The sequence below is a fragment of the Mustela erminea genome, chromosome 7 (assembly GCF_009829155.1).
Source record: "Mustela erminea isolate mMusErm1 chromosome 7, mMusErm1.Pri, whole genome shotgun sequence".
NCBI lineage: Eukaryota > Metazoa > Chordata > Mammalia > Carnivora > Mustelidae > Mustela > Mustela erminea.
Window position 1 is genome coordinate 115,381,279 of NC_045620.1, and position 25,868 is coordinate 115,407,146.

The window sequence follows — 25,868 nt, forward strand, 5'->3', positions numbered from 1 at the left end:
TTTCTATCACAGATTGTTAGATGAGAAAAGATGCAGAGGACATGTAATACCTCATTTATTTAAAGCAAACAGACCCACCAAAAAAATCTCATTTTATTTATATAAGATCATGTGTGTATATTAAGGAACTTAAAAGATATCTATGTATGTACAGACTTAAAAGTTGCTCAAAATATATATTAAATTTTAAAAGCAAGTTGCAGAGAACATGTAGAATAAGACAAAACTCGATGCAGTATTTGTGTACACATACTTGTATGAATAAGAGTAGAGATACCTATATCATGCTGTTATTACAAGGCAGGCTGGGAGTGAAATGGTATGGTAAGATGTGATGACTTCTGCTTTATGTCTTCATTACTTATTGCCTTTTATTTTTGCTTTCTTTTTTTTAAATTTGCATTTCTTTAGGCAATCTCTACAGCCAATCTAAGTCTCAAACTTATGACCCCAAGATCAAAAGTAGCCAGCCAGGTCCCCCTTTGTGTTGCTCTTTTAATTAATTGTATTAATTTAAATTGTATCCACTTCTACCTCCGAGAAATATCATCTCCTTCCTCTTTACCTTTAGCACTCACCAGTCATATTCTCTATTTTTCACCTATATTATTTGCTTTCCCCAACTGGAACGTAAGCCACATCACGTAAAAGATTTTGTCTGTTTGCTAATGAAGGCCAGCGCCTAGAATGGTCTGGCACAAAGCAGGCACTCAAATATTGAGTAAAGTAGTATTTTATGTATAACTTCTTCTTTAGGGCTACTCTTAAAGTGCATTTTAACCTTGTCTCACCTAAATACTTGATATTCTAGAAGTTACCAGGAGTGTGACAGAATTACATGACAAGAAGTGTGAATTTAGGGAGTGAATAATAATTACTTGTTGGATGTTTATTTCTGCCCAATATTTTATCAGGTGTTTTGTATCTATTATCTCTAATCAATCTCTCACGCAGATCTATCATCTCCTTTTCACAGATAAGAAACCAACCCATAAGAATTAGCTTGACTAAAGTTTCACTGACTATAATAAATGTCCTGTGTCCAGGCCAAAATCCTGTTCTTTCCTTTGTGCCATACTGACCTTAAAAGAATCATTATTTTAATAATTAAAAAAGATAATAGTTCTTACATAATACATAGGTTTAACATTGAGATTTAACTGAATATTTCATACTCAAGCAATTCACTACTCTGTTGATGATTCTATTAATGATTTAAGTCATTTGATCATTATATATAAATAGTCTGTCTCTAACTTGTTGACTATTTTACTCCTGAAGTGACAAAGCTCTGCAGCTCAAGCCACCGGCCCCACATAGCAGCAAACCGAGACAACACAGAGCTCTTCCAGGGAGAGTTAATAAACATTTAGATAATTACCATCAAATGTTCTAGACAAAAAGCAGCCCTGAAAACATCCTGAGGGATTTGTCCTAGATTCTTCAAATTCAAGGCAAGCTCCCCAGAGGAATGCCTTTCTTGACAATCTTCTGCTGGGAAGAACTTCCTACTTCTTTGGGGGGTAAAAAAAACAGCCAGTTAGGCAAGAGTGGTGGACCTGGCCTGGGCCCGAGGCAGTCCTGGCAGGTCGAGGTTCCAGAAGGCAGCAGCAGGAGCCGCACAGGCGAGCAGAGACCAGTGGGGTGGTGCTGCAAAGGTTAAGAGAAGGGGCACCATAACAGGGTTCAGACACGCCTCATTGCACGCATGCTTTGCTCAATTCCCATAAAGGCAGGACTGGAAACCCACAATAGCTGGTGCCTTTGGCGTTCTGTTGCCGCCTTCCAGGTGAGGTCCGAATTCCTCCCTAACTAGGGTGCAGACCTCAATCTGAGAATCAACTTCACAGATCTAAACACATTTGAGATTGGCTAGGGACTGGCAGAAATGATTTTTTTTTTTTTTTTTTTGGCCTTTGAAGATCTGGACAGATTCATGAGTTTTGAAAATCTGCTTTCTGATTACTCACCCAACAAACAGTTACTGAGAACTTTTTATACGGTAAAGCACCAGGAGGGGTGCTAAGGGGAATATAAGAAAAACAAATGAGCTTATAGACACTGAAGCAAACAAATTATCGTTAACCGTTTCTACTTTGTTAGGTGATAGTGAGCAATACTTAACATGTAAAATCTGAGTTGAGGGTTAATGAAGGCATTCATAGTAAAACTCATCACTACTGCACCCCATACCATTAAAAAATCCACAAGATTTTGAAATATATAAAATAAACTTATCGACTTCCTTGCTAGTCTTTCCACTACCAAAATAATTTTCAAAAATCACACAAAATAAAATTTGTGTTTCCCTCAGAGGCAAGCTGTATGGAACCTGCAGACATCAAGGACACAAAACTGCATGGATCTCTAACCTTCAATTTCAAAAGCAAAATCATTTCTGCCTCCAGAAAGCAATGATGTTCCTAAGGGGGAAAGAAAAATCTGCTTTCAAGGTTTATTTTTTTAAATTGGAATCATTAGAGGTGTATCCCCAAGTATTGTAGGCTATGAGAAATAGGAGCTTATTGCCTTGCTTGTTAAAAAGACCAAAATGAGTAAAAGAAAGCCTGAATATTTTGGAGTTGGGAGAAAGCCTTTCTTCTCACCCTGAGATCTACAAGGAAACTGAACAGGTACTGTTTCACTGAAAAAGTTTCCACTTAAATGAATTAAGTGGTATTTTAGCTGAATGTGCATACTTTAAAAACTTGTGAATGGCAGTTGGCAGAATCTAACCTTAACGCTGATAGCTCTGCAATATTGCTGATGAACATTATTTACATGATATACATATTAATTTTGACATATATAAAATACACAAGTCTCCATGTTGACCGGCAAACTATGTACAAACGTGCTTTTCCAGGCAGTCAAAATACGTAGACATTTACCACCTGTCTTTATAGCAGTTGAGTACTGCATCAGAAGTGTTATTCATTAATGACTGTCAAAAGATGTGAAACCAATGAATTTTTTTCTAACATACTGAATGGAATTATTCCAACAGGATATTTGGAAATATGTGGGCTATAAAGTCTGTAGAAAAAATATGCAAATCTATATTTACATGCTTTTAAAAGCATGGTCAAAATCATTTAAAACATAACTCATCCTATAAAAATAATTCTCCAATCTTTCTGTGAGATTATCACTTGGCCACATGAGAACATTTCTAACATGTCTGGTCTTCATTCTGACATGTGCAAATGGAAGAACCTATCTGGGCCTATGTTAATACAGCTTCCTAAAATATCATAAAAACTATGTTGTCTGACACTTTACCAGGGGGCTCTAGGATAATTTTGATGTAAAAATCTTTTAAGTTAGGTAATAGGGACCATACAAGCCAGAATTGGAACCGTTCACTTTTATAAGTCAAAAGATCTAGAAGGTCATCATTCCAGGCCATTTAAAGAGAAAGGACAATGGGTCCTTTGGTGGTGGTGGGTCCAGATTGCAGAGCTGGCACTTTTCCTTCTTGGTATGGGGCTTCTTTCCCCACACTCTCACTCAAGTTAGCCAGCACCCAAAGTAAACTTTCTGATGAGACTTCTTTTGCTCTAACATATTTATGAAATACTACTGTCTTGGTCCCACTTCCATCAGGAAGTAGTAGCTAAATGTCAGTATACTTTAATAATTTCAGCACATTTAAGTCACAAGCTGCTTGTTTTTACAACTCATACTTAATGTAAAATTTTGCTTTCTGGGGTGCCTGAGTGCTTCAGTTGTTTAAGTGTCTGACTTGATTTCGGCCCAGGTCCTGATCTCTGGGTCAGGAGATCAAGCCCCTAGCCCTCTCTGCTCAACAGGGAGTCTGCTTGAGATCCTTTCCCCGTGCCCCTCCCCCTCCACTCTTGCTCAATAAATAATCTCTAAAAAATCTTTTTTGCTTTCCATGCAGTTTTTTTTTTTTTTTAATTAAAGTGTTTCAGGTTGGGAAATTTCATTTGTGAATGATGGCTTTCCCTTACCAGTACCTTTAATTTGATGATGCTATTATATGAGGTAATTCAAAAATATCTTTGGTTTGAGGTTAGAGATTCAGAAGCTGGTATACATACTGGACCCTGTGAGAGCACAGAAAACTTTGGCACTGAATTAAGAATACTAATTCTAGTACTCCAAGTGCTATTTAACAGATGTTTTACTGTGGGTTCTCCTTTACATTACTGGATTAATTATCTCTTTAAAGAGGCACACAGGAAAAATCAATGTGGAGTTAGCATGTGGACCAGACTTCATTGTAAGGTGAATGGCTAAATCATCAAGGACAAGAATTTTCTACAAAACAGGCCTTTCTTGTTAGCAGGATATTGTAGATTTTGTTCATGCAAATAGATCCTTCAAGTCTGACTGAGACCACCATTTACCTGTAGTCAAATTAAACAAACAGGACTAAGAAAGGACTTTGGGTTGTAGGATCTAAGTGAAGCTAAGTGAGTCATTTTCTGTATGGTGGGTTTTGAATTATTTGGTTTTGAAAATATACAAAATACACTAAATTAAAATTTGTGTTCCAGAAAATATGAATTTCAATTTTCAGACCTGCAGGTCAGTGCTTCCCCATAAAACTGGAGTGTCCTGATCATTGTAAGCAACAGGTGTAACTAAGAAGTAACAAGCAGAGGGATGCTTCATGGTTACGGTACCTGGGTTAAATAGCGCTACCAGACTCGCTCCTAGGTGTTCCTGGGAACTACCCTAGGTGCCAGAACAGCTTTGGATGGTGCAGGGAAATTCAATGCAGGTCAGAATACCACTCTGGGGTACCCCAGGGGGTCATCCATGAGCATCCTCCTGACCTTCTGAACTGGATTACTCTAAAATCACTCCAACAAGTGTCTCAGTTCTCATTAAAAGGAACAAAAGGGATATTTCTGACACTACTGAAAAATATGTCCATGACAAAGGATGTAATACTCATTACTATAGAAGCATACAAAATATCAAAGGATAGCAGATAGTTTCAAGGACACTCTTAGATTCCACACAACATTATGGCTTCAGACTAGAACAAAGAGACTATGAGTTATGGGCAGAAAAAAGACTTTGAAAAATAATGTTGATTTGAAAAAGCAAGGGTAAGGGGAAGGGTTGTTTGTTAAGTAGCCAAACAAAAAAATAAAAACAGATTAAATTTCCATGTGTATAATTTTTTAAAAAATATGTAATTGGACACTTGAAAAAATACATGTGTCCCTGAAAGTATCACTGACCCAATCTTACGGGGTATTTTAATTTTACTGGCTTTCTAAAGGTTCAAACTCTATAATGATAAATTTCTCTACCTTTCTCATGTAATTAAGACTGGTTCATTACTTTGGACTCCCATCTACTTTGTCTAATACCCCTTTTATTTCTCTGCACACCTCTCCTACCCCCCACCCAAAAACCAAAATCAAGATGTATTATTTTAACTGCAAAGCCACTAGATTCCAAAATATTTCAATTCATGAGACACCTATAGCACGTTAGCTATATTTGTACACTTTATTTAAAAACAAATAATACACTTAGAGCCACCAAAAAAGATATCTTAATTAGCTTATCCATACCCTGAATTTACAAAAGAAACTTCTTGCACCACAAAAATTAGCATTTGGATTAATTTACATTAATTGATATAACTGAATTTAAAAATACCTGAAGATCAAACAATATGGTCCAGGGCTCACCAGTTGTGGAGTGGATAATTGGGCGTGTGGAAAAAAGGAGTTACTTAGGAAACTGAACTGATGATGCCCTGAAATCAGCTCTAGTAAACGGAAGTTGAGAAGACATAAAGTAACCAGTAGATTTCAGGATTACAAAGTGGTTCCTCCTAAAAATAGATATTAGATCATATAGTTGGGATGGGTATAGGGGATATCTCTTAATTTTGAATTGAAAAAAGTGTGTGGAGAGGGGGTTGTATTTGTTTCTCACAAGAGGCAAACTTCAGCCAAACAATGAGAAGAAAGTAGGGAGGCAGGTATGTGGTAGACTGAAGGCTTTCTGACTGCTGATGATACCAAATTTAGCAATCTGTACAAGTCAACTAAAATACCATTCTCTGAGACATTCTCAGAAAGGAGCTAACAACCGGGGAAAAATCATTCTACATTAACAAGGCACTCACTGGTTCACAGCCTGTTAAAAATCCAGGCAGACATCAAAGTTAATCTAAATTAAAATGAACTTTCTAATTTGCATCAGAGGGATGACAAGCGCGGGGTCTCAGTTAAATAAAAGCTAAAGCTTGACTAGCAAAGATCCAGAAAATTCTGACCCCTAAGTACCACTTTAAGAATACTGCTAGAATAAATAAGTGGAATCTAGGGATCTCTGGCCTGAATTTGCTTTTTTTTTTTTTTTTTTTTTTTTTAAGATTAAGAACAAAACCAAAAATGGAACAAAAACAAAAACAAAACTGATGTTATCTGTTAAATGCTTTGTCAATCTGGTGTCCCTGACACTGACACAGAGGTCCAGCTGGATGACAGATATAGTCAATTAAAAAACTTTCAGTTCTGAAAGTAAAAATGATTCGAACCATTTATCAATGGCCTGTCCCTTGTTTTTAAAGAAGGACATGTTTTCTGGACCTTACCCTCAAAGGAACTCCTGGAATTGATACATTTCACAAAAATACACATATAATTTCTATCAGCTACTACTTTTGTACAACCTGAATCCCAGTGTCAAACACATAAAGTACTACAATTATATAAATAACTAGACAAATAACATAGTAACAAAGGCAACTTCTGAGTAAATAAAATTAATGATTATGTACTTAATAGCCTTGAAATAGCATTCAAAGAATAAAGTAAGCTGAAGAAAACTGTACTTTGAGCTCTTTCTCTATGTAAATTCAGTAACAGTTTGGCTCTTGGTTGAAAATATCAGACATATACTAAACAGAGTTTAACTCTATCCACTCACTATCAACCTTGATAATAAATTTTAAGCAGTTCTTTCGAAAGAAAACCAAAACTCTTATGTCTTTCAATCTGATTTGTGACATCTTGTTCGATATAACTTAAATGACAAAGCCTGAGAAAAGCACCAACATAGATTTTTAAATTGCATCCAATCATCATTTTCAGATGTCATAAAGATTTGCTTTAGTTAAAATGGCAGCAATGGCAAAGAGGTAGATATGATAGATGTCATTTAAACACTATTCTTAGGTGGTATTTTAACTAGTTCAGGTGTTTAAAAAATAATTTTTACTAGTTCAATCTTCATCACATAAGAATTTCATGACATGCTCTCGTGTAGGAGGGAAATATATGAAGTCCCAAAAAAGAGGGCCTTTAAAAATCACATTTTAAAAAAATTAATTTACTTAGCCAACATTTAAGAGATCCCATCATTTTGGTGAACCAATAATTTCTCCTTTTACCTGAACTTGACAATAGTAAAAGAATAGTTATTTTCCTCTCTACTGAAATTTCTAGGAATTCACATTCAAAATCCTTGGAAAGTACATGTGGTGCTCAGAAGAGCACAAAGACAACGCATGAAATGTCCCCTGAAATCCTAGAAGTTGAGCAGATACACTGAAGACATTGATGGTCACAAATCAGGACCGTCACAGATTGGCAAACACACACACACACACACACACACACACGCACACACGCACACATGCGTGCTCTTTCTCTCTCTCTCTCTCATAGCCCCCCCACCCCCACAACTCAACTCTCATCCTCACTGTAAGGCTGCATTTGTATTTTATTTAAAGGCACCTCTCATTCTCTAGCTATTGCCTTCTTGATGATATCTGTTTTGTTAAAAATCCTGAATGTTCAATGGAAATAGTTCAGTACTGAGAATGGAATATTTTTCAATTCACATTTGAATAGCCAGGTTTTCTTACATTCAGATTTTAATAAACTAGAATGACAGTCTTTAAAACAAGCATGCTAGCCTATAATGAATATAATATATACAGTAATTTAAACATTTAGAACTATATATTATACTGCAAAAGCAAACAGCACAACACTCATCATACTCATCATTACCTGCGGTGTACACTACCTCTAAAAACAAAAATACAAAACAGTAAAATGCACCTATGGTTTATATATATATATGTATATATATATATATATATATATATACACACACACACATACATATATATGTATATATATATAGTCTATATATTATATATATTCCTAAAATATATATAATATATATTTATAAAATATACATACATTTTAGACATTTTCAAATAAATCTTCATCATTATCTCCAAAAGAAATTTATAGCAAGAATACTGAAGGAATGAAAGTCAGATAAACAAAAAATTTTTCACAAAGTTCATTATCAGTGATGCAGCATAATTTCCCCCCTTTTAGTCATAACTAAAATGATTATAAAAGCTAAATACTTTGCATAACTAATCATCTGTTTAATGGCAAAAATTGCTAAACTTGTTCAATAGAAAAATACTGAAGGTCATTATATCACTTATGTTAAATATCTGCCTAGGGTTCGAGTAGCAAATGAGCTCCGTATGACAGCTGGGTTTTGAGAAGGGTGCTGCAAGCTCCCAGAAATGTATCCACAGCATATGAAAATAAGGCAGGGACCTTATTTCTCCTGCTGATTTTCATACTATCCAATATATTTCATCCGAAATATTTACAAACCAAGCACTATGAAAGCATTTCAATGATGGTTTGAATCTTGAATTTGTTCATTTTGTGGATTTTCATTAAATTTTCGATAGGCTGGGGGGGAAATCAGACACATGTCTATGCTTCTATCGGGTTGGAAGACAGCTTTGGCTCATTTCTAGGCTGAGATCACACAGTGCTAGTAGAGAAGAATCTCTGTTTCTGTGTACAGTTTCCAACGGCACGGCACTGGCTTGCTAAAGAACTTTCAACAGTTCCATCATCTGCACTACAGTCTACATATCTCATGGGTCATTTTTCACTAACAGAAAAATTTCAACCATGAGGTATAAAATGCAGGGGAAGAGAATGTCTTGGTTTTGAGAATCTCAGTGACAAAAGTGAAGCAGGCACTGAAGACCTTGGGAGGTAATTAAAGTAGTAACTGGTAGAACAATCTCTTCATCTGTCATAAACACTCCAAGTAAGGGCACCTGACTGGAATTTTCCAGTATCCTTCTATAAATGTTAGGTCAGCAACACCATTTTTTCACTCACTGAAGAACCAAAAAAGGAATGAACCAAACAAAATGTGGAATTCTGTATCTGCATGGGAATAATATAAACAATCACCTGGTAGCGCAAGTCCAGGTCAAGTCATTTGATTATACAAAGGAGTCCCTTGAGCCCACTGTTAACCAAAGCACAGAGTAAAGACAAGGTAGCTGTGTCAAAATATTAAAGCATATCTGTATATCTATCGGCAAATCTAGCACACATCTTTAAAGAAAATTTGCCTGTATACTGCAAAACTCTAGAGGCAGAAAACAGAAATTTTAAAGAAAAATTGTCAATTGATATCCATATCACAAGAATACATTTTCAAGGAGTAGATCACATATCATCCGAAGTGTTGTTATGACAATGGAATATGTGGGGATAGGAATGTAGGAATTATATTAAAAGGTTAAAATATTTATGGATATGGATTTTTTTAAATCTGAGAACTATTACATATACATTTTGCTGAAACATCGGGCATTAGTATTTATTTCTAATTTCTACATTGGTCTCTGACATTTGTGGCAAACAAGAGACTGTAAAGACAGGGAGACAGTTGTAGGGATAAGGTCTATACATCAAGTGCAAAGAGTGGGGTCATGGGAATCCCAAGAGCTGCCACATGTGGGCCATGGGCGAGGTGAGCTCAGGGAAGCCTGGTTCTTTATGATAGCTGTTTCCCCAGAAACAACACTGATACACTGCCTATTAAAACATGCTGTGTATTCCAATTAAAGAATGGAGGAGGCGTAGGTGGAGGAAGAGAGAAAGAGAACTCTTTAGCTTATGGTTATGCACTGAACTCTTCCATCCAGATTTCCAGGGGGATTCCCCTTCTTGGATATATCAATGGAGGACTTCTGGGGTACAAAATAGTTGGCTTTATTTAGTACGGCAAAAGCAGCTGCCTGACATTAACCAAACCCTCTGGGCTGTTAAAACATAATAATTATAAACTCTTTTCAGTAGATGTCAGATAATTTGAGTATGAGAGACAAAGAAAGAGCAAGAGGTCATCTGAAGCATGATATGTGGGTTTTGACAAATGAGTACTCACAGATAACTTCTGTCTTTTCAAACCACTGAAAGGTAAGATTTCATCAATATGAGATAACCACTCTGGTATTATAAATATCACATGAATAAAGTGAATTTTTAAAATTAACAGAAATTATTATAAAGATATGCCCTGCTTGCCCTTAAAAATAAACAGAATCTCAAACCTGAATAAGTTAAATCTTTTAGTAAAAGCAGACTCTACCAACTATTCATAATGATGACTGATTTTGACAGCTAAACTTTACAATGATACCAAATCTATTTTCAAAAATGTAATACAATATAGAAATCTGCTTACAAACTAAATATTTGTTTGTATTTCTGAATAATAATATATTTAACATATTATTGCATTTTTTTTTCTTTAACAGGTAAAATGCTTTGCCAGGTGCTTTATGTGCACAGATGAAAGAAGAGCTAAATTAAAATCTCATTTGAACACTGCCTGGTCCTTATGCACTTAGGGGTTAGTACAGCAGATATGGTCAAGATTATTGTTTTGACTACCTAATGTGTTTAACAAGATTTCTCAGGGGAGAACTAGGTCTAAATTTCTGTTCTTCCTCCACTCATTCCCAGTCATCAAGCTTTTTAATTGTCCTGTATAGCGTGCCCTATTTACTCAAGAGGGACAAGCTAAACTTATGTTCGCTCAGGCCTGCCTAGCGAATTAGAACAAACTCAGAAATAAAAGCTCCTATTTGGGGGAAAATTTGAAACCGTTTTCAGGCTCATAGATTCAGCTGAGCTTGCAGCAACCTGAACAAACCTCAGTTTTAGAAAACAGTATACGAATTGCAAAACTATACTTTAACAAATGTTCTCTGTGCTCCTTCAGCAGAACAAAAGGGCAAGACAGGCTGATTCTTGCCCTGGTCTTCTGTATCTCTTTTTGTGCAGTTGATTATTTATAAAGAGCTAGAAGGTGAAGATGATGCATTGTGTCATACAAAGACTTTAGCCAGTGCATCAGCCCCAGCACTGGCTATATAGCATTTGGATGGGTGGAAAGCTACATCATGAATTGATTCTTCAAATTTTTTCCGATGAGCTGTGAACTCTTGGATACACGTCTTACTTTCTAGGTTCCATAAACGTATTGAACAGTCATGACCTGCGTCAAAAGGGAGGAAAAAAAAAATGAAAGGAAACATTACATTAACATGAAACTAATAAGGATAAATAAATAAACTATAGTTGATGTACTTACTGCCAGACATCAAGTACAAGCCATTAGGATCGACTGCTAGACTTGTAACAGCTTCTAGGTGGGCTACCATGGAGTGGATGAGTTTGCCTTTGGAAAAAAAGAGATTGTTATTTTTTATTAATAGCTTTCCTCATCCCTGATTATATGTCAGCTACCTTGTTACACTGATTTCTCCAGTCACACCTCTCTGTGTAGTTATTCCATCAGTAGCTTTTTCCATAACAGCTAAAACAATGTATCTCCCTCCCCACTTCAGCCATGGTGATGAAAAACAAAAGCTCAAATTTCAGATTTTATTTTTTTCTTTCAAATAACAACAGAAAAGTCAGTCGTTTCTACACAAATATTCCTTTAAGCCATGTTCATTAACTAAGAGTCAGACGTTATTAATCAGCGACTTTGCATCCTTTATCTACAGGCAAATTAGGTGGGTTGTAAGAACAGAAGAGACTGAAATAAAGACAAAGGAACGGAAAGAAAATCTGACCATGATTTTCGTGGAAACAACATATAGAAAGGGATTAAAATATTAAATTACTCATCACTCACAGCTAAGCAAAGTCAGCAAAAGTCAAAAGCAGATACTCAGATAAATATGGCTGCTAATATGGAGTGTCCTTCTCCTAACACAGGTCTTCAGGATTTTTCCTTTAGTAAAACGCAATTCAATAAAAAAAAAAATGGGAAAGCCCACATGTCCTAATTCAAATCAATCAGCACCAGATAGTCAATATTATAATACAGAAAAGAGTAGTCCATGAAAAACTGAATCAAGTAAACCAAATGACTCCGGGGTCTCCATCTCTAACACTGAAACTATTCAAACACTGAACAATTTAAAACAAAATATAATGATCATATGCCTCTACTTCTAACATGTTTCTACTTTCCCCCAACGTATTCACAGCAAGAGATCAGTTTTATTGCTATTTGAATGACCTTTTCATTGTGTCCATAGTCATAACCTTGGCTCTAGGACCAAAACATAGTATCTACTTACTATTAAATAAACCAAGATGATGCTATATGCTATCCTGAAGACTAGTTCTTAGCAGATCTGGACAGAATGAAGAGAAACTGAGCTGGGAAGGTATTTGTTTCATGCCTACTCCCGGACATACAGCCATTAAAGAAATACCCAAATCAGGATACTCATGATGGGGTTTGTTTGTGGTTTTTTTTGGTTTGGTTTTTGGTGGGCTTTTTGTTTGTTTGGTTTTTGTTTTTTGTTTTTTTGCTTTATCACTGATCACTCTGTAATCAACACTTACCTGTATTGTTATCGTAGAATTTGATATGCCTGTCTTCATGAGCTGTGATGCTAATGGGAAGAGTGGGATGGCTGATGACTCTATTTATTTGGCAGGAAGAGTTGGCTGTAAAAAAGGAAAAAAAAGAGCAACAAGGTAGCTAAGGCTTACAGCCAACTCTTCATACAAGAGAACTGAATACTCACCCAAGAAACTTAAAAGGTAAATGATGTGACCTTAACTTGTCTTTAATTCATTTAATTCTGTGACTCTTCATAATCTCAAGGTTAGGAAAGAAGAACTTCCTGAGCAATACCATACTGACAAATCTAGAGGTATGTACAAATGAGAATTTTCTTTTCCACCTGCAACGGGGTGCCACCCAGGGCTTAGCCTAGGGTCACTGATGACTTGTAATACTTCTGCTGCTTTAATAAAATTCTACAATTATTTACATGTAGATGCTACCCAAATTTAAATTGTCACTCTTTCTAGATACAGAGTTATCACATGGTTATCATCTGAAGACAAATATGACAAAGAGATCTTCTGAGCTCTTTAATCTCTTTTTCATCATAAAAGAAGTGGTCACTAGGCATCTAGGTGGCTCAGCTGGTTAAGTGTCTGGCTCTTGATTTTAGCTCAGGTCATGACCTCAGGGTCATGAGATCAAGCCCCATATCAGGCTCAGTGCTCAGGATGGAGTCTGCTTGAGATTCTCTCTCTCCCCCTCTTTCTGCCTCTCCTTGCAACTGGCACATGCACATGTGTGCACACACACTCTCTCTAAAATAAATAAATAAAAACTTAAAAATAGAAATGATCCTCATTTGATAGTCTACCAGGTTTGGAATCTTAAAATAGCATCCTGACTACTATGTGCACTATATAGTAACTTTCAAAGAATTTCAATTATATGCACAATGAGACAGGCAGACCACATGTCATTAAGTCCATACCACAGTGCATGAACCAAGATCTAAAAAAAGTTGTGATTCCCCCAAAATCATGTGACAAAGCCAATACCAATACTAACTTCTACCTCTATCCTAACTAGGTGGCTCACGCAAATCACACAGCTGCCAAAAATGGTACCTAAACTACAATAAGCCCTTCTAAAAGTCCTTTATCAAAAGGAAATCAATCTTTAAAAATCTTTTAGGGGCACCTGGGTGGCTCAGTGGGTTAAAGCCTCTGCCTTCGGCTCAGGTCATGATCCCAGGGTTCTGGGATCGAGCCCTGCATCGGGCTCTCGGCTCAGCAGGGAGCCTGCTTCCCTTCCTCTCTCTCTGCCTGCCTCTCTACCTACTTGTGACCTCTGCCTGTCAAATAAATAAATAAAATATGTTTTATATTAGTGAATTTTGTTAAGACGCTTTATTTTTCTTTTAAAGGAAAAAAATCTCTCTATATATAAAGGTAATACTAACTTAAGATACATCAAAGTTAAGGAAAAATCATGTCATGGTTCAGGGAGAGGAAAAGATGCCCTTCTTGTAAAGTACATTATTGGGACATCTGGCAAATTTGAATATAAATAATAACTTAGACAACAGCATAGTGTCACTGTTAAATTTACTCATTTTGATAATATGCTATGTCAGAGAATGTCCCTGTGTTTAGCAATTACATGCTAAAGGATCTAGAAGTGTAAGTCTATGATGTCTCTGTAAGTGGTTCAGAATTTAAAATTATACAAGAATATAGACAGTGATAAAGCAAATGTCACAAATGTAGCAAAATGCTAAAAACTAGTGAATCTGGGTGAAGGGTAGCTAGTTTTTGTACTATTCTTGAAACTTTTCTGCATATTTAAAATTATTTCAAAAAAGAGTTAAAATTTTTTCTAATCTCAGAATCGTTTTTATGAGTTTACATTCAAAATAGAAAATACAGATAAATATAGGTGAAAATAGCTGTAACATTAGTGTACTCAATTAGATTTTCTTACAGTTCCTAAAAATATGACATCTTAAAAACTGACGATAGGGGGACCTGGGTAGCTCAGGTCATGATCTCAGGATCTTAGGATCGGGGATCCCACATCAGGCTCCCTGCTCAGCAGAGAGTAGGCTTCTCCCTCACTCTCTGACCCTCCTACTGGCTTGCTCGTTGTCTCTCTCTCCCTCTCTCCCTCCCTCCCTCCCCCTGTCAAAAACTGAAGGTAGTTTTTTTCCCAGTGTTAATGGCAGGGGGCCACCCTGCCTGTTATCTAAGAGTAAAACAAAAAGTCACTTGACCATGTAGAGTAAGCGCTGGGTCAGTTATACTTGATTTAAATGGTCCTAAGCAAAGAGTTTAGTTTTAAATTCAGCATACAGATATTCTCCTCCCCTCAGCAGCTAACATACCACAAACAATACCCTCTGTAAGATCTAGCAGGAAAGTAACAGAAAAGAAATACTTTAAGTAAAATATCCCGTGTATTCTGAGAAAGAGGTTTCTGAGAATAGATTCAATTCTACTGAGATCTAGGAAATAATTACGATAGAAATCAAATGATGGAAGAAGGCAAGAGTTTTTATATAATAACATTTTCAAGAAGTTCTCCACTTAATGGTACATCAGACAAGTAAGCAAAAGGCAAAGAACATCAGAAATCAATTGAAGGCCTACCAACCATCATTCTAACAATAAATCTAAATCCTCCAAGTGTTCATATTCAGCTTGCAACTTAGAAATGGTTTACTTTTCACCAGATGGACAAGTACTCAATTACCTGCTTTAATTACCTTTGATTTTTTCAGTCAAATGACCATTGACATTAATTAGTAGAAAGCTAGTTTATTCTGATTTTTAAAACAAAAATCCTTGATCCTTTTAAATTTTTTTTTTAAGATTTTATTTATTTGTGGGAGAGAGAGGGGGAGCAGCAAGCCGAGGGAGAAGCCAGCTCCCCGCTGAGCAAGGGGCCCAATGTGGGACTTGATCCCAGGACCCTGGGATCATGATCTGAGCCAAAGGCAGATGCTTAACCGACTGAGCCACCCAGACATCTGCATGAAATTCTGTATGAAATTTGTTGTTACCTTGAAACGTTTTTGGTCAGAACTTCAACTTAAAAAAAATCTGCTAAGTTCCAGAAAAGAAGAACGTAGTGAAATATAAATAGGTAGGGGTAGTCATGGTAGAAAGGAATAAAAGACTACATCATACAACTTTAAAGTAATCACACTGATAATTTAGGAAATACCAGAACATATTATCATAACTCAAATAATTATTACTTATTCTAATAATGCTGCTTTGTTCAAAACATTTTTGGCAGTTCTCCTCAGAAAATGCTTCTAGTATAAAGCAAAAAGTTATTATGACTTTATAGTCACACATTTAAGGAAAAAAATGAAATTGCCAGACTTCACATCATATTAATTTAGAGCAGTCATTAAAAATCAGTATTTACCACTCAGGACATTCAAAGCACTGACCACAAATCCGAAGGTAATTCCAAAAATGTTCACATTTTTCTTAGTTTTATATTGTTTTCTGTATTTTACTACTGTAAGCTTTAGGCCACATATTTATTTATTTATTTATTTATTTATTTATTTTAAAGATTTTATTTATTTATTTGACAGAGAGAGATCACAAGTAGGCAGAGAGGCAGGCAAAGAGTGAGAGAGGGAAGCAGGCTCCCCGCTGAGCAGAGAGCCGATGCGGGACTCGATCCCAGGACCCTGAGATCATGACCTGAGCCGAAGGCAGCGGCTTAACCCACTGAGCCACCCAGGTGCCCCGGTCACATATTTAAATGAGTTTAAATTTACTGACAGTCTACAGCCTATATTTCTTGGCCAAAAAAAAAAAAAATTCTTTTTCCTATTCCATAATCTCAGTTTTTATTTTTTTGCCTCTCTCTTTTATATCCAAATAGTTCAAAACTCTATTCATGTCTACCTCCCAAAAAATTCTCACATGATCTCAGAAAAGAACAAAGGCCAACAGATTGGGAAGAGAAAATGAAGAAAGCCAAAATGGAATAAGGGAAATTTTTGAGAGGAAATGGGTAGAGGGGAAAGAGGGAGAGAGAGAGAAAGACAGAAAGACACACAGAAGCACATGAGGGTACCGTGGTAATTTTTTTTTTAAGATTTTATTTATTCACTTGATAAAGAGACACACACACAGAGAGGGAATGCAAACAGGTGGAGCGGGAGAGGGAGAAGCAGGCTTTCTGCCTAGCAGGGAGCCCGATGTGGGCCTCAATCCCAGGACCCTGGGATCATTCCTGGGATCATGACCTGAGCTGAAGGCAGACGCTTAAAGACTGAGCCACCCAGGTGCCCTGTGGTAATTCTTTTTAAAGAATTAGTTCTCTGGGGCGCCTGGGTGGCTCAGTGGGTTAAGCCTCTGCCTTCGGCTCAGGTCATGATCTCAGGGTCCTGGGATCGAGCCCCATGTCGGGCTCTCTGCTTGGCAGGGAGCCTGCTTCCTCCCCTCTCTCTGCCTGCCTCTCTGCCTACTTGTGATCTTACTCTCTGTCAAATAAATAAATAAAATCTTAAAAAAAAAAAAAAAGAATTAGTTCTGAGACTAAAACAATAGTATATGTTTACACAGTTTTCTTTATCAACTGCATCCTAAATTATCACTGTCTGGATGAAGCCAAAAGATAAAACGCAATGGTTAAAAAGCCAAAACCGTGGTGGGGTTATGGACATTGGGGAAGGTATGTGCTATGAAGAGTATAAACCTGGCGATTCACAGACCTGTACCCCTGGGGCTAATAATACATTATATGTTAATAAAAAAATAAAATTTAAAAAATAATAATAACAAAATAAATTTTAAAAAGCAGGGGAAGGGAGCCAAAACCACTAAAATTCTGTAGTATCTTCTTCACAATCTGAGAAATTATTTCCTTACTTTCTATATCCAATAAGAAGCTTCGTATTTGAGATTCTGAGAGGCACAACTTGATCTACATTCTAATCAGGCTGTGTCAAATTACATTACTAATTAAAAATTAAGTTGTTTTAAAAATGAAATCATGCGGGGTGCTTGGGTAGCTCAGTCTTTATGGGTCTGCCTTCAGCTCAGGTCATGATCCCAGGGTCCTGGGATCCAGCCCCACACTGGGCTGGCTCCCTTCTCAGTGGGAAGCCTACTTTCCCTCTCCCACTCCCCCTGCTTGTGTTTCCTCTCTTGCTGTGTCTCTCTCTGTCAAATAAATAAATAAAATCTTAAAAAAAAAAAATGAGAAATGAAAAAGATTTATTTTATATTCAGAATAAATATTTACTGTCTTCAAATAGAATTGAAAACCAATCATTTGGTATAAAATACAATTTGATTCCTCTTTGGAACAGCTCAAATGCTATTCCAAATAGTATAAATGTGTGTAAACTTAACCCAAAATCTTAAAATCAATTGTAAATCATTATATCCTTCTAAGTTACTGTGTTCTGTGATCTAAAAAGCAAGAACTCTTTATAATAACAAGTATATTTTTGTAGTTGACTCTGGTACTTATAATTTTGATAAAGCTTAAAAGTTTGATCCAAACAAAGAGTATTTAAAGTTAGTATACATACTTGAATCTAGGTTAGATTCTAGAGTGAGAATGCGCTGCTGTGTTTCCATGTTAAAGATGCTTGTATATCCTTTGCTGAATGATGCTACCATATGGCTCGGATCACTGCTCACGAGATCCACAGAGGCAGGGATTCCCAACTCTAAAAGAGTCAGAACATATTCAGAGAATGGTGATCAGAAGGTCTACTTGAAATTGTCCACATAAAATAGCAAAACAAATAGTCACAAGATTTCCTTAAGAAGTAGACTCAACATTAGAATAAAAATTAACTCATAGGCATTCAATGGAAATTATTTCTGTTACTTTTAGCCCTAGCCTAGTTTATTATTCTCACCTGTTCAGCAAGTCTTCTACCTGTTACTCAGCTAAAAGATTCGCAGAATGCAGGCCTTTACTGGGAAACTAAATGGAAAACATGTATGGACTATAAGTTTTGTTGCTTCCACACAACCTGAGGCTTAAACTGCCATCATAGGAATTCTTTATTTTAAAAGCCCATCTCCTTAACAAATTTTAATTCACCAAAAATATGGAATTAAAAAAGTAAAATTTCAAATTAGTATTATTATGATTGTATACAGAGCCATACAAATATTAGATGCAGGTAACTCATCAAAACCCAGATATGAGTTATGACAGCTCAAAAATAAAGAAGGTATTTTCAGCTATCATCTAGAATAGGGTAAAAGTTGGTTAAACTTGGAGAGTATTTATAAACAGAATAGAATGATATGCATGAATATAATCTTATCTTTTGATTTGGCTCAAAATCTAAAGTAAGCAAACAGTTCAAAAATGTGTATATTACAGAAGAACGTAAGATTAATGTCTAATGAGCACACAAAATAAGCTCTCAAAATAATTAGTCACCAAACTAACACAAATTAAAAACCAAAATGAAACACTGCTACGAACCCACCGGAATGGCTAAAACTGAACAGACTGACACCAGGTATTAATAATTAGGGATCTAGAGCAACTGGAATTCTCATACACTGCTGTCAGTGGTATAAAATGGCACAACCACTTTGGAAAACTTGGTAATTTCACATAAAGTTAAATACACAATACCATTTCTAACGCCCAGCAACTCTACTTCCAGCTCTTTATTATCTCATAAAAAAAATACGTGAATGTTCACAGCAGCTTTGATCATAATGGTCAAAAACTGGAAATAACCCACAAGTCCATCAAGAGGTAAATAAATACATACACTGATTTAATGAAATACTATGAATCATAACTAAACAAATTGATACTTACTAGAACATGGATGAAACATAGAAACATAATAAAGTAAAAAGTCAGATACCAAAAGAGTACACACTGTATGATTCCATTTACATGAAATTTCAGAAGAGATAAAACTTATCTATGATGAAAGAAATCATACCTCTGAATGGAACAGGAAGAGGGACTGGGAAGACACAAAGAAACTTTGAAGAAGTGAAAGAAATGTTCTAGATCTTGATCGGTGCAAAAGCCACGTATTTGTCAAACTCAATATCCTTAATAAAATATCCTTAATATGTGGTTTTACGGTATATAAATTATATCTCGGAAAAAAACATTTTTAATGTGTGCTCTTTCACCAAATATTGTGCTTTTAAAAATGATTAAGCTGGAAATTCAAGCAAATATACTTTCGCTGCTTAAAAACATCCCTTCAAATTAAATTTAAACAGTTTGTAGAATCATTTACTTATTTATTTGCTTACTGTTACAATAAGATGTCTTATAAAAATTCATTAGAATAATTTTTAAAAAGTATGTACCTTGATTATCGTTAAATACACTTAGGGCTGGAGCAACCTCAGTTGTACTCCATAAACGGAGAGTGCCATCTGCTGAACACGACAATAAGCGCTGATGTGCTGCACTGTAAGCCAAGCCCCAGACGGCATCGGTGTGGCCTAGAAGAGGGCCTCTTAAAACAGAAGGATCTATAGAAAACAGCAAGAATGCGAAATCAAGAGAAAAGAAACAAACCCTAACGGTACTTAGATCCCAGAGAAACTAAATATACAGACCAAGTTGCCTGAGAACAGTATAAAACATGCTTTCTGGTTTCTGTTATTCTTCTGAAATGCTGTAATAACTAAAAAGAGGCTTGGAAATAGGCAAATGCAGAGTCTAGGGTTTATAAATTTAAAATTTTAAGTATATATTTCTCTCCTTTAAAAAATTAGGTATTTCCCTTTCTCCTCCCTTTTTTCTTTCAATTTGTCTAGATTTTTAAAAGCATGTTAACACACATCATTTGAATTTCATCCACCTTCAGAGAAGCCACAAGTCTTCCCTGAGGAAGTGAACAGAGAGCCCTTCCTCCCCTGGCTCCTTTGGGACACTTCTCCCCCTTGACCTCCACACTCGGAATGGCAGTTATTTTTGGGAGCAACAGGCCTCTGCTATTCCGCGTGGACAGGAATGGAGACCTAAAGGAACCCCCAAATACTCAAATAGCAAAAACTGACATGTGAATGATGTGCGTGATAGGGAGGGAGGCAAGAGGAAGAGGATCGCTTCGCACCGTTTCATAATACAAGTCCAAGTGGAAATTTTCCTTATTCCTCTGTGCAGTGACTCTACGAAGCAGTACTCTGAAGAGGCTCACACAAGTTTAAAATGTCAATAATGGGATCTGTCCTCTACCTTCTCTCTGTCGTACCATAAAATATTGAGAACACAATGTATCAAGCACTATGTCAGGTGCTGGGGCCACCCAGATAATTAAGACACAATACCGTCCTGGTCTCAAAAGACGCTGTGGTAAATATAATAATGGTGACAGACACCAGTTTCCAGAGAGTAACTGGGGTGAGTGAAGGCTTCCCAGAGAGAGTGACACCTGGAGTACACGGGCATCGGCCAGTCAAAAACTAGACGAAGCCACCACTGGCAAAGGAGTTGGCACCGATAAAATCACAGGACAGAAAGCATGACACGTGAGGAAATCTACTGAAGCGTGAAGTCTGAGGGAGGAGGTAGAGGCGATGAGAGCAGCCACTCTGAGGTGGGATTTCTAGGACATTCTAAGGTACTTGGAAATTATTCTGAAAGCAAAATGAACCACTGAAGGGTTTTCCCGGAGCAGCTGGGTGACGTATGTATTTAATAAGGTAGCCTCACTGTAGTGTAGAACAGACTGGAGAGAATCAACATGAAGGCAAAGGGGCTGCGTTAGTAGACTGGGAGAGTGATGATGTAGACCCAAGAGAAGGCAGTGGTAAAAGGGGCAAAGCAGAAGGAGCAAATTCTAGAAATATTTATGAGGTAATATCAAAAGGAGTAGGTAATTAATGAAGTGTGGATAGTAAACAGAACAAAGCAAAAGGCTAACTGTTGGGTTTCTAGTTTGGGTGATTCTGGTGGTGCCATCATCTAATAAGGAATACATGGGAGAAGAAACCCGGCCCTTGTGGGGATTGTGGACAATGAGACAGCCACTCTGAAATGTTCTGCAGGCATCTGAGGCTTAAAGAAGACATTTAGGGGTCGCCTGGGTGGCTCAGTGGTTAAGCCGCTGCCTTCGGCTCGGGTCATGATCCCAGGGTCCTGGGATCGAGCCCCGCATCGGGCTCTCTGCTCAGCAGGGAGCCTGCTTCCTCCTCTCTCTCTGCCTGCCTCTCTGCCTACTTACAATCTCTGTCTGTCAAATAAATAAATAAAATCTTTAAAAAAAAAAAAAAGCCAATAGTGGTCATATTTCAAAAAGGATGGAGTGGTCTGCAGTTTCAGATGCCAATACATCTAGTAAAACAAGGACTGTAAAATACCCCTTTTATATTGGATCAGCCAATTAGATAGTCACTGATAATCGTATTATAGTTAAGTGGAATAGCCAGAATGCAGAAAGATGATGCACAAGAGAAAGGCATGGAAGCAGTAGCTCCTGACTGTGTTTTCTAGTCATTACCACCAAAGAGACAGATGAGGAAGGAAAGAGAGAATAAACAGAAGCCAAAGAGGAAAATGGAGTTAAGGAAAGGCTTTTTCTTGCCCGGGATAGGAGTCACCTAAATTTACTTATATGCTGAGGGGATGGAAAGAGAGAAAAGAGGGCAAGGTTTAAGATGAGAATGAGACAGAGCCAGAGAGAATGAAATGCAATCTCCAAAGAAACAAGAGAGAATGAGGTCAAGAGCAAAAGGCGAAGGGTGGTTGGCCTGAAACAGAATGAAGACAGCTGATCCTCTCGACAGATAAAGGAAGTAAGGAAAAACAGAGAGGGGCTTTACCTTTCACAAAATATATGTCACATGCTTATTAAATAAATGTTGGGGAAATTTTTTGTGTACTGAATTTCTTATCTTCACTTAGGTTTGGTGGTAAAATTAATTTAAATGAAAATGAAAATAAATATGGTTTTAGGAGAAATATGACACTCCACACCATTCTAGAATTTAATATAAGAGGAAACCAAAATAGTCAATTCCTAAAGAGTTTTTGCAAGAGAATTTATGGTAACATCTAGTGACAGATTTTAAGGTGGATTTATGTTTTATGGTACTGTTCCCAAGACTAAAAGGGCACTTCTTAATTTTTAAGACCTTTCAAGTATTTTGGTGTCACAAAGTTTAAAAATCATTAGCTCCTAGACACTCCAATAATAAATGAGTAACATTCATTTTCCTTCATTGTTTGTCAAGAATTGTAATGAATATGTAGCAACAGCAATGAAACATGATTACAGATTAGTAATAATGTATCAAGTTATGTACAGACGCCTAAAATGAGGAAAACAATTGTCAATCTAGGCAGCATTTCCAATCAATGGAACTTTGGGGAGTAGGAACTGGATTTTCAGGAATAACACATTTTTTTCTTTATTCTTTTAGCATATGTGAATCAAATTGTTTCCTCAATACAAGAATCCTCTTTAACAAAATAAAGACCTTGTTCTCTTTTGCCAATTTATTTTTAAAATATCTCATTTTATCTTTATATATGGTATGTAAAGTATGTAAAAAGAAAACAATTTATTCTTTCATGTCTTCAGGGGAAAACCTACCATAGGAGTCATAGGGATCGATGTTGGGGTTGGTGGTATTCCAGCCCTGGATCAGCCCGTCAGCGCCGCCACTGTAGCACTGCTCACCATCGCTGCTCATTACCACACAAAGCACTGGACCTCTGGGAGATAAAAATCAATTTCTATTCCCAAAAATCAATCTGATAATAGGGCTTGTTAGAAATAAGAACGCTTAATTATTCACAGGCCTCTCTATTTTTCTGCTTTCTACGATGAATAAAAGCAGGATAAAAGCACTGCTCATTTTTCTTCCGCTGCTAAAACAGAGATTGGTAAACTGTGGCCTGTGGGCCAAATCCCAGCCAACGGTCTGTTTTTATACAGTTCTCAAGCTAAGAATGGTCCTTACATTTTTTAAGGGATTATAAAACTAAGCCAAAAACAAGAACATACAACAGAAAATACATGACCTGCAAAGCTGAGAAAGTATTTACTATCTGACCCTTTATATAAAATATATGCCAATCTCTGTGCTAAATCAAATGAATTAGTATATTTCTTAAGCTTACCTGGAAATATGAAAAGCATGCATATGTGATAATTTAAAAATTCTTCATATTTTTATCTAGATTATGTTTAAGGGAAAAGAAAGCCCCAATTTTTAATATTTAAACCTTACCGCATCAACTTATTTTAAGCACAAGATATATAACATTTAAACATTATCCAAATAAAATTTAATTTCAGCGAGGATCCCTAGTAGTGATAAAATTGTCTTTAACACTGTACTATCTTTTTTACATTTACCAAAAAACAAAATCCAAACCCCTCCCCAAAACCGCTACTAAATATAAAAACTATATAACACAAATACGTAAGTGAAAGAAAATAAAATACTCTAATCAGGCTGATGTACAGTGATGCTGATGCTGACTTAAAACAGAGAAAAAGCACATACTTACTTATGAGCCCTGAATGTATAGATGGGCTCCACATCAAGAGAAGTACTCCTAAATCAGAAAGAGAGATGATTTTTACCACTCCACATTTCAGTTTCAATGTAATAAACAGTATCAATGAATATATGCCACAAAATTGCCTTCCGAAATGCCAACACTGTGGTAATATACAATTCTCAACCTAGGACACTTAAGAAAGCTTGCCCGATACCAATCACATATTTTTGTGGCCTCAAGAAACAAAATCTTTGTTTAGTAATAATACCTGCTTATGCGCTCTTAGCACTGTCATAGTCTATTTGACTACTTGAGAGAGCCACACTCAGAGAACATCATGGGCTTTGAGGTGGTACATTTCTGGATTCAATTAACTGGCTAATTCCAGGCAAATTATTTATTCTTTTGGAACTTCTGATTCCTCTCTATTTAAAACAAAACAGAAAAAACTGGGGTAACACCAAATACTCACAGGATTAAATGAAATTCTACAAGTAAAACAACCTAGGACAGAACCATGCATGTAACAGGATTTCACTAAATGGTACTGAAATTTCTTTGCATTTCCATCAAGGCTAATAATGTCTGTCCTTGATACTTGCAAAAATTGCCCAAATCATCAGTTTATTCATTATTCAGAATGCTGAATGTATATATAGTCTACACTGCCTAATATTTAAACTCGATTTAAAGTCAATTACTTGCCATTTCTTATACTGTATTACAGTTTTTCTATAGGCATGATTTCTCTCCTCAAGCATTTCCAATTTGTTAAGTTCACAGGTAAAAAGGCCATGTAATTACATGTGAAGGTTTTACTACTAAGCTATCACCAGCAAGATACTTCTTTCAATATTTCTCTAAGTTTTAGTCAAAACTATATAAGACATCACATTCTCTGATCTAATGAGATGCCCATTGTGACTAGAGAACTAGAAGACAAAAGGCACAATTTATAATGAAGAAATAATTTTTCTCTGCTGAAGATACCTGAGCCATAGGACGAGTCTCTTGGTTTTAGCAAGATCTGGTTGAGCTATCTGATGCAGACTGGTAAGTCAAGTATTTTATCTAGTCCATGTATGACTCACAGCAGGAGTCACTGATCTCTTTTAAACTTGGCAACAGATATCCTCTAACAGTAGTAAAAACTTATTTAATGTCCTCCAGTTCCTGTTCATTTCTACCTTTCCAATAACCGAAGTGCTTAACACTAGAGAAGGGCCTTTGCTGGCACATGCTGGGTTCTGAGCCACCTGATTCAAGGACACAAGGAGAGGGACCTTCAATAAGTACCTCACCAAGTGGGGCTAAGATTAGCATGGTGACTGATAAAAGAGTTTATACCAACTCATGTCTGTTCATGCTTACAGAGGAACCAAGGGGCCAAGGTAAGAACCAGCAGTTAAGTGAGAGTGACAACAGTGCCCTTCTGTCTACACATTCTGGTAGGTATGGAAAGTACTAAAGGGTCAAGGCCAAAAGACAAAATCAAAGAGAGGTCCCTCACCCCTCTCAATCAGCCTGCCCTCCCTCCATTCTACATCATAAGTCTAAAACCTAATAAACAAGAAGACAGAGTTGGGGTGGGGTTTGATTATTTTAAACATGCCTACACCTCTTTACAACAACAGGAGAAACGTTTGGTATAGATAAGAGACTCCACAAATATGACAACCATTTAAAACACTGTAGGGACTGTAAAAAGC

The 25,868-nt window shown here is 36.5% G+C and overlaps 1 protein-coding gene across 3 annotated transcripts in view; it reads right to left on the reverse strand.

Annotated features, from left to right (window-relative positions):
* Nucleotides 1-8,614: 8,614 nt before the first annotated feature.
* STRN (striatin) overlaps nt 8,615-25,868 on the reverse strand; it is a 102,521-nt gene continuing 85,267 nt past the window's right edge. For all 3 annotated transcript variants that reach the window (XM_032353006.1, XM_032353005.1, XM_032353007.1), the window contains 7 exons: nt 24,166-24,213; nt 23,243-23,364; nt 20,007-20,174; nt 18,230-18,370; nt 12,717-12,821; nt 11,446-11,532; nt 8,615-11,349 (listed from right to left, as the gene is read on the reverse strand). In XM_032353006.1, coding sequence (XP_032208897.1) covers nt 11,180-11,349; nt 11,446-11,532; nt 12,717-12,821; nt 18,230-18,370; nt 20,007-20,174; nt 23,243-23,364; nt 24,166-24,213 — 841 coding nt within the window. In that variant the 3' untranslated portion in view covers nt 8,615-11,179. The remainder of the gene's footprint in view (nt 11,350-11,445; nt 11,533-12,716; nt 12,822-18,229; nt 18,371-20,006; nt 20,175-23,242; nt 23,365-24,165; nt 24,214-25,868) is intronic.